Below are 14455 nucleotides of genomic sequence, written 5' to 3'. Positions count from 1 at the left end.
ATTGGATTTAAACTCTGACAGTCGAGTTGAACTTTGAATTTGTGCGCGTGTTGAAGTTCGAATTATACGAAGTATTTGTAGTGGGCCGGCCCCGTGGTGTACGGGTAGCGTTCCTGCCTCTTACTCGGAGGCCCCGGGTTCGATTCCCGGACAGCTCAGGGATTTTTACCTGGACCTGAGGGCTGCTTCGAGGTCCTAAGTGATTAGAATTGAGAAGCTATCTGACGGTGTGATGGCGGCCCCGGTCTAGAAAGCCAAGAATAACGGCCGAAAGGAATCGTCGTGCTGACCACACGACACCTCGTTACCTGCAGGCCTTCGGGCTGAGCAGCGGTCGCTAGGTAGGCCAAGGCCCTTCAAGGGCTGTAGTGCCATGGGGTTTGGTTTGGTTCTTTGTAGTGGACTTGGATTATATCAGTCAAGTTGAACTTTGAATCCGTGCGCGCGTTGGAACTCTAATTGTGACAGGTCGTGTATTGGACTCAGGTGCTAACACTCGAGTTGAACTTATAATCTGTGCGCATGTAGAAACTTCTCGAGGTGACCTACTTTCGTGAATGTGCAATTTAGTTTATTACCACGTTGTCATTGTGAAACTTGTCTCTGAACAAATATTATTAATTTCAATGTGACACTACTGCGATATACTATGAACTGTGACATTCTTTTAAAAATCTCAGTCGGCATAATTTCCTAATTAAATAAGAGAGTTTATTAAAGTGTTCAAACTTTCCCACTAATGTTAATGCAAGTGATTACCTATTGTAAATGGTGCTTCGACACAAGTGGTGTGATGTTTGGAACATCACAGCATGTTATAAATTATTGAACTGTCTAATTAATTGATAATATGTATAAATTTAATCACTGATAGGTCATTTTTAAATTAATATGTATATATAGGGTTTTAATCATCCATTTTACATCATTTCATTTCTTTATATCGCGGCTATAACGTATTCTAAACGAACCACATATTGGGTAAAGTATTTCAACATCATTCATATTAATAGCTTGCAGTAAATTTTCCAATAGCCGTTGTGAGCTGACCAGAGTCAGCAGGCTAATTTCAGCCCATTTTCAGGAAATGTACGTCATCAAGGTTACGAGAGACCTTACCCTCTCCACCTTCTGAGGAGACAGTTGAAACATTATGAACGCCACTTTTCGAAGTTCGCTACCTGACGCTTTGATTTCGCGGGAAAGTTCAGCCTATGTGAATGGACGCAATGAAGCAACGTGATGGATTCACAGCAATACATAGGAGAAGGGATGAGACCTCGAATCATACTGGACCATGTGATATGGGCTGATGGAGGGAGACTTTTGAACCTATATACTTCGAAGACAAGAGCTGGAGAGGACATTCTCATTCTGACTCTTAGACACAGAGACACTCTTGGAAGACATTCTTACTACGATTCTACGTCTGCACATCGGAGAGGATTTTAACTTAGTTCACTTCGCATCTGAGTATATACTACTCAAAAGTTACTCTCATTGGGACCTGTTATCTCAATGACGAGAGGTAGTCAACGGGAGACCGGTTTTGACTAGTATAGGGGAGGAGAGCTTTTATTATGAATTTAGTTACGCTACTGTTCCGTAATACGGTAGAATACAAGTGTATTCTCTCCATGAACATAACTCAAGGTGGTTTTGCTTTTAAAATTAGGACTCATTACGACTTTATGTAAGGAGTACAGTAGGAGTGTTAAGGCAGGAAAGTCATATTACAGCTAGTGTATTATGCACGAAGAAGAAGTAGGACTGGAATCCAACAACAGATGACGCAGGCGGTACGAGAGATCCATCATCAATCATCAGCTTCCAGATAAAGTCTACAAATGGTGAGCTATTAGCTTAAATTACTGCAAGTCTACGCGTTACAATTCATGCTCTTAGAGTTCATTTCATTTAATTTTTCTTTCGCTTTCGTAAGTTCAGATTTCGTTAATACGCCGTTACGTCACGTTTTTCATCCTAATAAATAGCTGTTTTAATTTGTATTTTCTGAAATTATTATTAATGATCCTTAGATTCCAAGTTAGTGTACTTAATGATTTGTGTTCCGTCACCTCAACCCTGGGAGTTTTTTTTTCTTGCTAGGGGCTTTACGTCGCACCGACACAGATAGGTCTTATGGCGACGAGAAACCCTGGGAGTTTTTTGAGTCTCATTACGTATTATTATTATTATTATTATTATTATTATTATCAACTTTCGTTTTCAAGCCATAAGCTTGAAGGCTGGCGCCCATGGGATATTGTTTATGGAGAAACAATGAGATATCATTTATTTATATTAATATTAAAGCGACCCGCCACGTTATAATTTTGTCACACATCTGTGGCCCGAGTGGGTACGTCACAGTGGTTCATTCTGAATTCAAACTGTGTTAATGTACAACGGTTCTTGCCAACTTTCATATTTTTCAATTTATGAATTGAAGTGAATGTTATTCGATTCAAACTGAACTACCTTCTGAACTGTGTATTATTTCTTCTTCAAAGTGTTAATTATTTGTGCGTTGCTGTCAGCAGTATCTTTTGATAAACTCATGAGCAGTCCCTTATTTTACTTTACTTCAAGTGCGCCCATCTTTCCGTGGAGTGTAACCACGAACTGTGCCTAATCATTTCAAACATTATTTTTCATCGAAGTGTTTATTAGTGCATGACTGACAGCAGTGTCTTTGATAAACTCTAGAGCAGTCATACATTTCTTTAAATGTCAAGTGCGATCTTATTTAGTGGAAAGCCACCACGAACTGTGCCCAATGCGTGAACAATTTCAGTTTCATTATTTCTATTCATGAACTGTGCTTTATTTCTTTCCAAACTCGATGTTATTCGCATCTTCATATTTAATATTTTATATAAATTCTATCTACAAGGGATTAAGAGAATTCGACTGCACATCACGACAATATTAAGTTAGACAGTTCTGTTAAACAAATGTGTCGGGGGACTGTGCAATTGTGGACACTCGTGTGAGTTAAGTGACGAGTAAATACTCCGCAACATCGTCTGAGAACGTCGGAGACCGCCCAGAACATCAAAGATTCGAGCTCAATCCCATGTCGAGCCGACCCGGGTGTTCCAGCCTCATCTCATCGTAACGTGAGCAGCCTGTAGAACGAGTTCCAGTCCATTTCAGCACGGTGACCTGGGTGCACACGTCATCCGATAGGCGATACTGAAGAGAGCAAATATCTACAGTAAGGTGATGTGCACTTCAAACATGCATTTTTCTTAATGAAACTCTAATCTTCAATATATTTTAACTTTTTCTTGTAGATAGGACCCTTCCTCCTCTACCAAGCCCTAGCAAGAAATTACCTGGTATTGCCCTGAGATATACTGTTATTCATGCCAATTTAAAATAATTGATAAAGTCGGGCTATAATTAGTGGTACAACAGGTAAACTTCAACAAAATATATTCCCAAATTCTCTGTTCCTGTTATATTGTTGTCTCGACGACTTACAGTTAATAGGCACATAACTGGAAGAAAATATATAAGTTAATTAACCTTACCCGTGCTTTTGAATTGGTTTGAGTAGATATATTACAAAATCAGTATCTTTTTCACGCAAATTCTTAAACTAACAGCGTTTAAAGCACAGTAATCTGCAATGTTTTGATTACTTACGTTTACGAGTCGTGGTGAAGAGATCGGACCCAGCATCGGACCCCTGAAACAAAGAAAAGATATAATTATTCCTTTTTCTGATACAATAGTGCAGGCATACATAAACCAATTTATTCAATGAAAGTTGCAATATAGATTTTCGGGACAAGAATTACTTCCTTTCACCCATAAAGCGGGTGTTCCTAGCCGGGTACCTTACGGATCTACTTTCAGCAGTAGAATACTTCAATCAATAAGTGCGGATTTCAAAGACACTGCATATTCCAGAGTGGAAAGGGTAGAAGGGTCTATTTTTAGATACCAGGTTAACCTGAACACTTGAGCTGTACGAACGTACACAAAATGGAACGAAAGATTGAATGAACTGAAATTAAACAGTAATGTCCTGCCTGCTGCCAGTTCTATATTGATTCGAAATGTTTTCACGAGAGAATACGATAAAATACCGCTCCATAAATAAATAATATAGGCAAGTACGTACCCACATTTAGAAAAGGAATATAGTAGATTAAAAAAGAATCCTGCGCCCTGCCAAGACAACTACCCAGCCAGATGGCTTGCAGATATTGGTCACTGTCATGATATCCTCAGCCATCGAGCATAGCTTTCTTGATCGTGTTCACTGTATTTCTTATCAGACAGTTCTTCAATTAGTCTCACGAACCTTAGTGAACCCCGTTCCGGACCTCAGTCCAATATTGAAATATTTGGACAAGCCTGGAATCACATCCTAGTCTCCCCTCACAGTAAGAGGCAGGCATATTACCCCTACACTACGGGGCTGGCACCACTGAACACAGCAACCCAAAATCTTACTGACACAGGTGACGAGGAGTAGGAGTACATAACGAAAAACCGAGAATAAATTATTTCACCGCAAATGGACATAACTACGCTGCTTATTGGGCGTGCTCTTCCTTAAACTCGGCCGCCACCTTCTGTTCTGTCAGTATAAATATGAAGATGAATACACTCACCTTTTGCCACTGAAGCCTACGGCTTCTCGTCCACTGGATGCGTACATCTGCGAGTGCGACGTTGAGCGTGTACGCGCGACGTGAAGCAGTCCAGTGTCGTACGACAGTGCATCATCCTTTGCACGCGTTTTTCGTCTGTTAGCAGCGGAGTCAATCTTAGCTCTGTGATGTGATCATGGCCTTCCATGATGATGCATTTTTACTGTATGCTTTGGAGATGCCTTTGCTTGCGAGGCGAAGAGCCCGAAAGAGGTAAAAGGAGTGAGTAAATGAAATTTTAAGCAAAGGGGGTCGATTTGGTGAATTTTCCCACTTATATGACGATCTCCAAGTTAATGAAACTCAACCATTTTGGTTATTTTCGGATGAGGAAAGAAACTTTTCAGTACATGTTATCCAAGGTGGAGGATCGTCTGCAGAAGTACAGTAATTTCAGGGACATCATTGCACCCGCAGAACGTCTAGCACTAACATTAAGGTAGGGATAATTTAAAAGTATTTATGCAAGACAGGAGAAAACTAAGTACTTGGATTACAAATCGGAATCATACAATAAATCATTACAAGATGCAATTAATGCGGTAACTAATACATTAATTAAGAAAGCATATCACTGAAAAATAAACAGTTGAAACAACCAATGCCCTATTGCCGAAGATGAACATTCTCATAGTACGAAGCAGTGCTAGAATCAGTGAAAGTGAAATCATTAATTTGACATTATGAAGATTGAGATGATGAACCTGTTGAAGACGGATTACGTCTCTGTCTTTCTGCCTGTTCTACCAAGAGAACATTAATTCCATCCGTATACGTAACTTGTTTTCCAGTCGTACTTCACGTAAATGTGGGAGAAGACTAACCAAAAACTAGTAGTCACTGTCTCCATTGTGCTCTTGTCTGAAAGAAAGACAGTTTCTTGTTTTCAATCTCAAGAAGTTTTTCGTCGTAATTAACCTTTTTTGTTATTCTTCTTAACGAGGGCTATGAAATGTTCTATTTCCTGTAATTTTCTTAGTTTCTTTACTCGACTGTGAACATTCCCCTTCGCGATCATTGGCACCCGGTTGTGCATTATCCTCCTGATTTGAGTCTGTATGGGCTGTATTGGAGGTACTAGGACAGTCTAAAATTTCATCTATTGTGTTGTTTGTAATACCAGGAACGCTGCTTTGCATGCTTTTTGGTTGCATAGTGTAAGTAAGAAAAATCATTTGGTTGAAGAAAGCCCATGTATCTGACAATTCTCTACCACTGCCAGATTTTGTTTCGTTCATTTTTTTTCAATTCCCTCCTAAGCGAATCCCTGAGATTCCACCATAACTTCCTCAACTGCAAGAGAAAGGAAAACGCAGCGAAATTATACAACAGTCAAGTGAAAAGATAAGGAACTGTTGTAACAGATCCTTTGAGGTCCTGAAATTTGCTTTACTACAATTCGAACTTCTATGCTAATCCTCGACACAAAGAAAATCAAATAAATTAATTTCATTACATCCCAACAAAAAAAACATGAAAATTTTGAACATACTAATTTTTAAATAATAGCCGTTAAGTGTTTTAAGTAAATCATGTTGTAACTAGCTCACTGTGGATGCATTTTATTACAACATAACCACGTGCTTTGTATTTTGCAGGTACTTAGCAACTGGTTCATCTTTTGAAGCATTGGGTTATTCTTATCGGATATCAGATGATACAGTCGGAAGAATTATTCACGAAACGTATTTTTTGTTATGGGAAACATTACACAGTGACCATATCCCATTCCCTGCTGGCGAGCAAATTGATGAGATTGAATCACAGTTTTGGAGAAAATGGAAATGTCCGAATTGTGTTGGGTGTATAGGCGGTAAACACATAAGAATCAAGAGTCCAAAGCATTCTGGAAGTATGTATTACAACTACAAAACATTTTTCTCTATCGTACTGCAAGCAGTGGTAGGAGCAGACTACAAATTCACTTGCATATACGGGCCTATGGAAAACAGAGTGATAGTGGGATTTTCGGGTACTCAAACTTAAATAAACAGCTGGATCATGGTGCGTTAAGGGTGAAATGCTTGAAAGAACTTTCTGGTAGTGATGTAACTGTCTGATAGGGGACGGAGGATATCCCCTGAAGCCCTATTTGATGCGCCCTTATCCTATGAGACATTTAACACCCGAACAAGACAGGTTTATCTCATGCAAGGCAAGTGGTCGGGTGTGCCTTCGGTATAATAAGCAAAAAATGGCGCATATTAATGAAAGCAATAGAAGTTACCCCCGAGAGAGCGGAAAACGTTGTGAAATGTATTTGTTTATTACACAATGTGATAATAGACAGAAGGCTCACCAGAAATACATCCTTCAACAGAATCGACTAAAATCCACTCTAGGTTTGCTAGCAGGGGTGAGAATAGGAGTTGTCTTAAAGCTACTGATGTGAGGGAAAAATTAAAGAACTATTTTGCTAATAATCCGTAATGATCATGAATGTTAACAAAAACTGTTAATCTGAGGACGCAAATATATGATCGCAACTGTAAGCCTAGTTGAATCAGAGTTGTTAAATACAAACATAATAATGTAAATAAATATAAATATGAAATTAATAACATGGTAATTACATAATATAATGTACCTGATTCTTCCATTTCAAGTGCAACTTCCTTCCACAACTTCAATTGTACATTCCTCGTGTGATACTGAGGCTCCTTATGGTCCCACATATATTTTCGTTTTTGAATTAAATTAATGAGTTTCTCACAATCCATTGCTGTCGTGTGTTGTCGCACAGAAAATCCAAACTGGACTGGATGTAATGCGGCGTCGCACGTGTACGTATTAGGCCTCTCGTCCTTTGGATGCGTAATCATGCGACAAGTAGCGATGAAGTGTCGTCTGTATACGCACGACAACGCAGGACTGTTCCAAACAGATGGAGAGGGGTGGGAGCTCGTCCACTGGAAGCGGGGTGGTAGTACGTACACGTGCGACGCCGCATGTCATCCAGTCCAGTTTGGATTTTCCGTGCGACAACACACGACAGCAATGGATTGTGAGAAACTAATTAATTTAATTCAAGAAAGGAAATGTCTGTGGGACCAGAAGGAGCCTCAGTATCACATGAGGAATGTGCAATTGAAGTTGTGGAAGGAAGTTGCACTTGAAATGGAAGAATCAGGTACATTATATTATGTAATTACCATGTTATTAATTTCATATTTATATTTATTTACATTATTATGTTTGTATTCAACAACTTTGATTCAAGTAGGCTTACAGTTGCGATCATATATTTACGACCTCAGATTAACAGTTTTTGTTAACATTCATGATCATTATGGGTTATTAGCAAAATAGGTCTTTAATTTTTCCCTCACATCAGTAGCTTTAAGACTGCTCCTATTCTCACCCCTGCTAGCAAACCTAGAGTGGTTGTTAGTCGATTCTATTGAAGGATGTATGTCTGGTGAGCCTTCTCTGTCTATTATCACATTGTGTAATAAACAAATACATTTCACAATGTTTTCTGCTCTCTCGGGGGTAACTTCTATTGCTTTCATTAATATGCGCCATTTATTGCTTATTATACCGAAGGCACACTCGACCACTTGTCTTGCATGCGATAAACGTTTATTAAACATGTCTTGTTCGGGTGTTAAATGTCTCATAGGATAAGTGCGCATCAAATAGGGCTTCAGGGGATATCCTCCGTCCCCTATCAGAAAATGTGGTACAGTTACATCACTACCAGGAAGTTCTTTCAAGCATTTCACCTTTAACGCACCATGTTCCAGCTGTTTATTCAAGTTTGAGTACCCGAAAATCCCACTATCACTCTGTTTCCCATAGGCCCCTATATCAATACAAATGAATTTGTAGTCTGCTCCTACCACTGCTTGCAGTACGATAGAGAAAAATGTTTTGTAGTTGTAATACATACTTCCAGATTGCTTCGGACACTTAATTCTTATGTGTTTACCGTCTATACACCCAACACAATTAGGACATTTCCATTTTCTCCAAAACTGTGATTCAATCTCATCAATTTGCTCGCCAGAAGGGAATGGGATATGGTCACTGTGTAATGTTTCCCATAACACAGAACACGTTTCGTGAATAATTCTTCCGACTGTAGCATCTGATATCCGATAAGAATAACCCAGTGCTTTGAAAGATGAACCAGTTGCTAAGTACCTGCAAAATACAAAGCACGTGGTTATGTTGTAATAAAATGCATCCACAGTGAGCTAGTTACAACATAATTTAACTAAAAACTTAACGGCTATTATTTAAAAATTAGTATGTTCAATGTTTTCATTAGATTTTTGTGATTCAATGAAATTAATTTATTTGATTTTATTTCTGTCGATGATTAGCATAGAAAGTTTGAATTGTAGTAAAGTAAATTTCAGGACCTCAAAGGATCTGTTACAACAGTTCCTTACCTTTTCACTTGACTGTTGTATAATTTCGCTGCGTTTTCCTTTCTATTGCAGTTGAGGAACTTAAGAAAAGATGGAGGAATATCAGGGATTCGTTTAGGAGAGAATTGAAAAAAATGAACGAAACAAAATCTGGCAGTGGTAGAGAATCGTCAAATACATGGGCTTTCTTCAACCAAATGAGTTTTCTTACTGATACTATGCAACCAAAAAGCATGCAAAGCAGCGTTCCTGATATTACAAACAACACAATAGATGAAATGTTCGACGGTCCTAGTACCTCCAATACAGCCCATACAGACTCAAATCAGGATGATAATGCACAACCGGATGCCAATGATCGCGAAGGGGAATGTTCACAATCGAGTAAAGAAACAACCAAAATTACAGGAAATAGAACATTTCAGAGCCCTCGTAAGAAGAAGAATAAAAAAATTAATTATGACGAAAAACTTCTTGAGATTGAAAACAAGAAACTGTCCTTCTTTCAGACAAGAGCACAAAATGATGGAGACAGTGACTACCAGTTTTTGGTTAGTCTTCTCCCATATTTACGTGAAGTACCGCCGGAAAACAAGTTACGTATACGGATGGAATTAATGAATGTTCTCTTGGTAGAACAGGCAGAAAGACTGAGACGTAAACAATCTTCAACAGGTTCATCATCTCAATCTTCATATTGTCAAATTAATGATATCACTTTCACTGATTCTAGCACTGCTTCGTACTATGAGAATTTTGATCCTAGGCAATAGGGCATAGGTTGTTTCAACTGTTTATTTTTCAGTGACATGCTTTCTTAATTAATGTATTAGTTATCGCATTAATTGTATCTTGTAATGATTTAGTGTATGATTTCGATTTGTAATACAGGTACTTACTTTTCTCCTGTCTTGTATAAATAGTTTTAAATTATCCCTACCTTAATGTTAGTGCTAGACGTTCTGCGGGTGCAATGGTGTCCCTGAAGTTACTGTGCTTCTGCAGACGATCCTTCACCTTGGATAATATGTACTGAAAAGTTTCTTTCCTCATCCGAAAATAACCAAAATGTTCAGCTTCATTAACTTGAAGATCGTCATATAAGTGGGAAAATTCACCAAATCGACTCCTTTTGCTTAAAATTTCATTTACCCACTCCTTTTTCCTCTTTCTGGCTCTTCGCCTCGCAAGCAAAGGCATCTCCAAAGCATATAGTAAAAATGCATCATCATGGAAGGCCATGATCACATCACAGAGCTAAGATTGACTCCGCTGCTATCAGGCGACAAACGCGTGCAAAGGACGATGCACTGTCGTACGACACTGGACTGCTTCACGTCGCGCGTACACGCTCAACGTCGCAGTCGCAGATATACGCATCCAGTGGACGAGAAGCCTTACCAACCCGCTTCCAGTGGACGAGCCTCCATCCCTCTCCATCTGTCTGGAAGAGTCCTGCGTTGTCGTGCGTATACAGACGACACTTCATCGCTACTTGTCGCATGATTACGCATCCCAAGGACGAGAGGCCTAAGAGGTTATTTCTGTAGCGTGTACATCGGATACAACATACAGTGATTTAAAAACAAATTGAATGAGAAACACAAAATAGAAAATCTGCAATATTAACTAGTTAAAAATTATATGTTTAATCATCCAGCAATCATTTAACATGAACATAAAAGAATGGGACTTCGAGTTGAACAACAAGATTTTTTTTTTTTTTTTTTTTTTTTTTGCTAGTTGCTTGACGTCGCACCAACACAGAGAGGTCTCATGGCGACGATGGGGCAGGAAAGGGCTAGGAGTGGGAAGGAAGCGGCCGTGGCCTTAATTAAGGTACAGCCCCAGCATTTGCCTGGTGTGAAAATGGGAAACCACGTAAAACCATTGTCAGGGCTGCCGACAGTGGGGTTCGAACCTACTATCTCCCGAATACTGGATACTGGCCGCACTTAAGCGACTGCAGCTATCGAGCTCGGTAAACAAGATATAAAGTACACACAAAGACGAATTAAAACGGGTTAATTTCTGAAAGGCTAAATTGTTAGCAATAAGGAGCTATAATGTATGACGACGATGGTGGATGGGAAGGAGAAACTTCTGAAACATTTCTGAACTATTGCTGAAATTAAAGAATTAAAAGGAATTAAAAAGAAATGAAAGCTGAAGGAATAATTAACAAAGAACGTGTAAATTAAGTCGTTTTTAGACCACTCGACTGTATACATAAAAAATAATTATTAATGGACGTTGTACATGCCACGGACTTGGAAAATACGTGGTACATTAATTTACTACATTTGTTGAGAGCCATTGTATCCCTTGTTTTCAACGACATAAACAGTGGTGAGATTTTCCCCTATTTATTCCTGTTCAAGACAACGTAAGCTTTTAACATATAAATCCGTTTTAGACTCTTTTAGCAACGATGTGTTGGTTTTATAGTGCATATAAATGAATATAGCAGGGATATGTGCCTATTTGGAGTATAATTGCTTATTTAATGAATGTTGGCAGTCTTAAATACAATGTTCTTCCAATGTCGTCCACACCAGAAGTTACTACTCTAGCTGGTGTGGACAACAGAATTATTTTTCTGTTTCTCAACATCTGTTTGTCCCACTAACTATAAGGAGAATTCTCGTATGTCTCCAGAAATAGCGCTTGGGGAATTTGCTTCAGTACAAAGAAGAACAATTTGATCACAAAGCCTCCCACTCCTCCCACCTAGTAAGATACGCAAGAACTTTTTTTTTTGCTAGGGGCTTTACGTCGCACCGACACAGACAGGTCTTATGGCGACGATGGGATGGGATAGGCCTAGGAGTTGGAAGGAAGCGGCCGTGGCCTTAATTAAGGTAGAGCCCCAGCATTTGCCTGGTGTGAAAATGGGAAACCACGGAAAACCATTTTCAAGGCTGCCGATAGTGGGATACGAACCTACTATCTCCCGGGTGCAAGCTCACAGCCGAGCGCCTCTACGCGCACGGCCAACGGCCCGGTACGCAAGAACCAATCAACGTCGAACTACGTTGTACCCACGCACCTTCCCCTCGCTGCAAGTTGACGGACGCTTTGTCTTGAGATCTTGTTAAGATCTACTTTGAAAAACTGATGATGATTCTTGTTTAAAGGAGCCTAACATCTAGATTATCGGCCCCTTTGAAAAAGTGTATTTGGGAATGCCTAAAGAAAAATCTTGCAAGTCCTACTGGCTGAAACAGTGGATCACTGGAAATCCCGACTTCCATACCGATGGAGCCAAACTTGGGATGGTACATATATCACATTTCCACACTGTGTTTATTACAACGTATTATTATTATTATTATTATTATTATTATTATTATTATTATTATTTTATTGGTGTATTCATGTAAGACTATTTGAAGCTAAAGTTTTCCATGTGCAATACTAGTAATGTATTTTGTACAAGCAGTTAGGAAACATACACCTATTACCAGATTTAGTAAACATCCAGGGAAATTTCTGTGAATAATACGGAGAGTAAGTCATGACACATGGAAAACCCGAAGTCATAGGTTCGGGCGTGATCGGGATATAGCGAAGTGTTACCACGGCGCAGGAAATCTCTCGCTAATGATTGGACAGAAACGCCTGCACGAGCTTAGACATAACGAGACGGAGTTAGGATGAGGATGTCTACTTATACTTCGGAAGGACGCGGTCGAGCGAACAATGTACTATCACTGTGAACATTATCGAGTGTACGATTGATTACTGACGAACGAAACAGTGTGGTAGTTTACTTGCTAATAAACAACTCTTGTGCTGGTGTACTGGTCTAGTACATGTACTTGGTCAATATCTCATGGCAACTTTCGGTAACGGCGTGGTTTCAAGGCATAGACCAACAGCGTGTTTATGAAAGCTAAAGTGACACACAAAAACAGTGAAGGGCAATATAACATAATGCGTTGTAACTTTTGGTCATCGGGCTCACTGCAATGGTAGTTCAGTCCTCGTTGTTTCTGACTGCTTGTTGTTCTAGGAGAATTCAATGTAAATATGGAGTCTTCCAGCAGTTGAAAATATTTATTGAGTGTGTTATTCTATATTTATTGTGCCTTGATGAAGTCCTAATGCGCAGATTATGATGAGGTCTGAAGATACGAGGGCTGTAAATAAATGACAACGTAGTACAGACCACTCGCAGGAGATCGGGCATGCGCAAACAGGATATGACTGTCAGGTGGCGTTGTTGTCGTCGACGTGTAGTATGCATTTGACGGGCATCCAGTTAGAAGTGTTGCTGCTGTGTGGCGTTTAAGTGAAGAGTGTAGAATTCAGCGCTCTAAAGCATGTAATCCAAGAACTGAGTTAGGCAAGGAAATTCATTATCATACCTTTTGTTCAATATAGCTTTGCAGAAAGTTGTTAGAGATGCGAGTATCAACACACGGGAACCATATTACATAAATCAGTTCGAATTTTGGCATGTGCAGATGATATTGATTTGATCGCAAGAACACCAAGAGCATTGAAAGAAGCTTTCACAAGCCTCGAAAAAGCAGCAAAAAAGATGAATTTACAGATAAATTAAGGAAAAACTAAGTACATGCCCGTAACCAAGAAAGACTACCCTAGTGGATCTACATTCATAGAAAAATGAAATGGCGTATGGCTTTTAGTGCCGGGAGTGTCCGAGGACATCTTCGGCTCGCCAGGTGAAGGTTTTTGATTTGACTCCCGTAGGAGACCTGCGCGTCGTGATAAGGATGAAATGATTATGAAGACAACACATACACCCAGCCCCGTGCCAGATAAATTAATCAATGATGGTTAAAATTCACGACCCTGCCGGGAATCGAACCCGGGACCCCCCTGAACCGAAGGCCAGTACGCTGATCATTCAGCCAACGAGTCGGACTACATTCATAGAAATTGGCTCGTATAAGTTTAATGTTGTGCGTAACTTCACCTACCTTGGATCAGAAGTTAATTTTAGAAACAATGTTAGTTCTGAAATCCAAAAACGTATACTGTCTGCTAACAAGTGCTATCATGGCCTCAGAAAACATCTGAAGTCTAAGCTGCTGTTCAGGAAAACTAAAGTATTGATGTATAAAGTTATAGTAAAGCCTGTATTAACAAATGGTGTTGAGACCTGGATACACTCAAAAGCTGATGAAAGGCAGCTCGGTATATTTGAAAGAAGGATTCTGAGGCAAATTTTTGGGCTAGTGGAAGAAAATGGTGTCTGGAGAAGATACGTAGGTCGAGTCATAAGTCACGGCAACTATTTTTTTCTCGCGAACAGGAGACAACACGGAAAATCTAAGATATGCATTTGGAAGCGCACAGTATGTACTTGCGTATGATGCCACTAGATGGTGTATGTAAACAATAGTGTGGGTCTAAGCAGGTTCCCCAGTTCAGTGTGTG

At 39.5% G+C, this 14455-nt stretch overlaps 1 protein-coding gene across 3 annotated transcripts in view; it reads right to left on the bottom strand.

Moving 5' to 3' along the window:
* tay (tay bridge) overlaps window positions 1-14455 on the bottom strand; it is a 942824-nt gene that overhangs the window by 223720 nt on the left and 704649 nt on the right. For all 3 annotated transcript variants that reach the window (XM_067141886.2, XM_067141887.2, XM_067141888.2), the window contains exon 6: window positions 3655-3697. In XM_067141886.2, the coding sequence (XP_066997987.2) occupies window positions 3655-3697 (43 nt within the window). The remainder of the gene's footprint in view (window positions 1-3654; window positions 3698-14455) is intronic.

Source organism: Anabrus simplex, chromosome 2, assembly GCF_040414725.1.
Source record: "Anabrus simplex isolate iqAnaSimp1 chromosome 2, ASM4041472v1, whole genome shotgun sequence".
Classification (NCBI taxonomy): Eukaryota; Metazoa; Arthropoda; class Insecta; order Orthoptera; family Tettigoniidae; genus Anabrus; species Anabrus simplex.
This window is presented reverse-complemented; position numbering and strand designations above follow the sequence as displayed.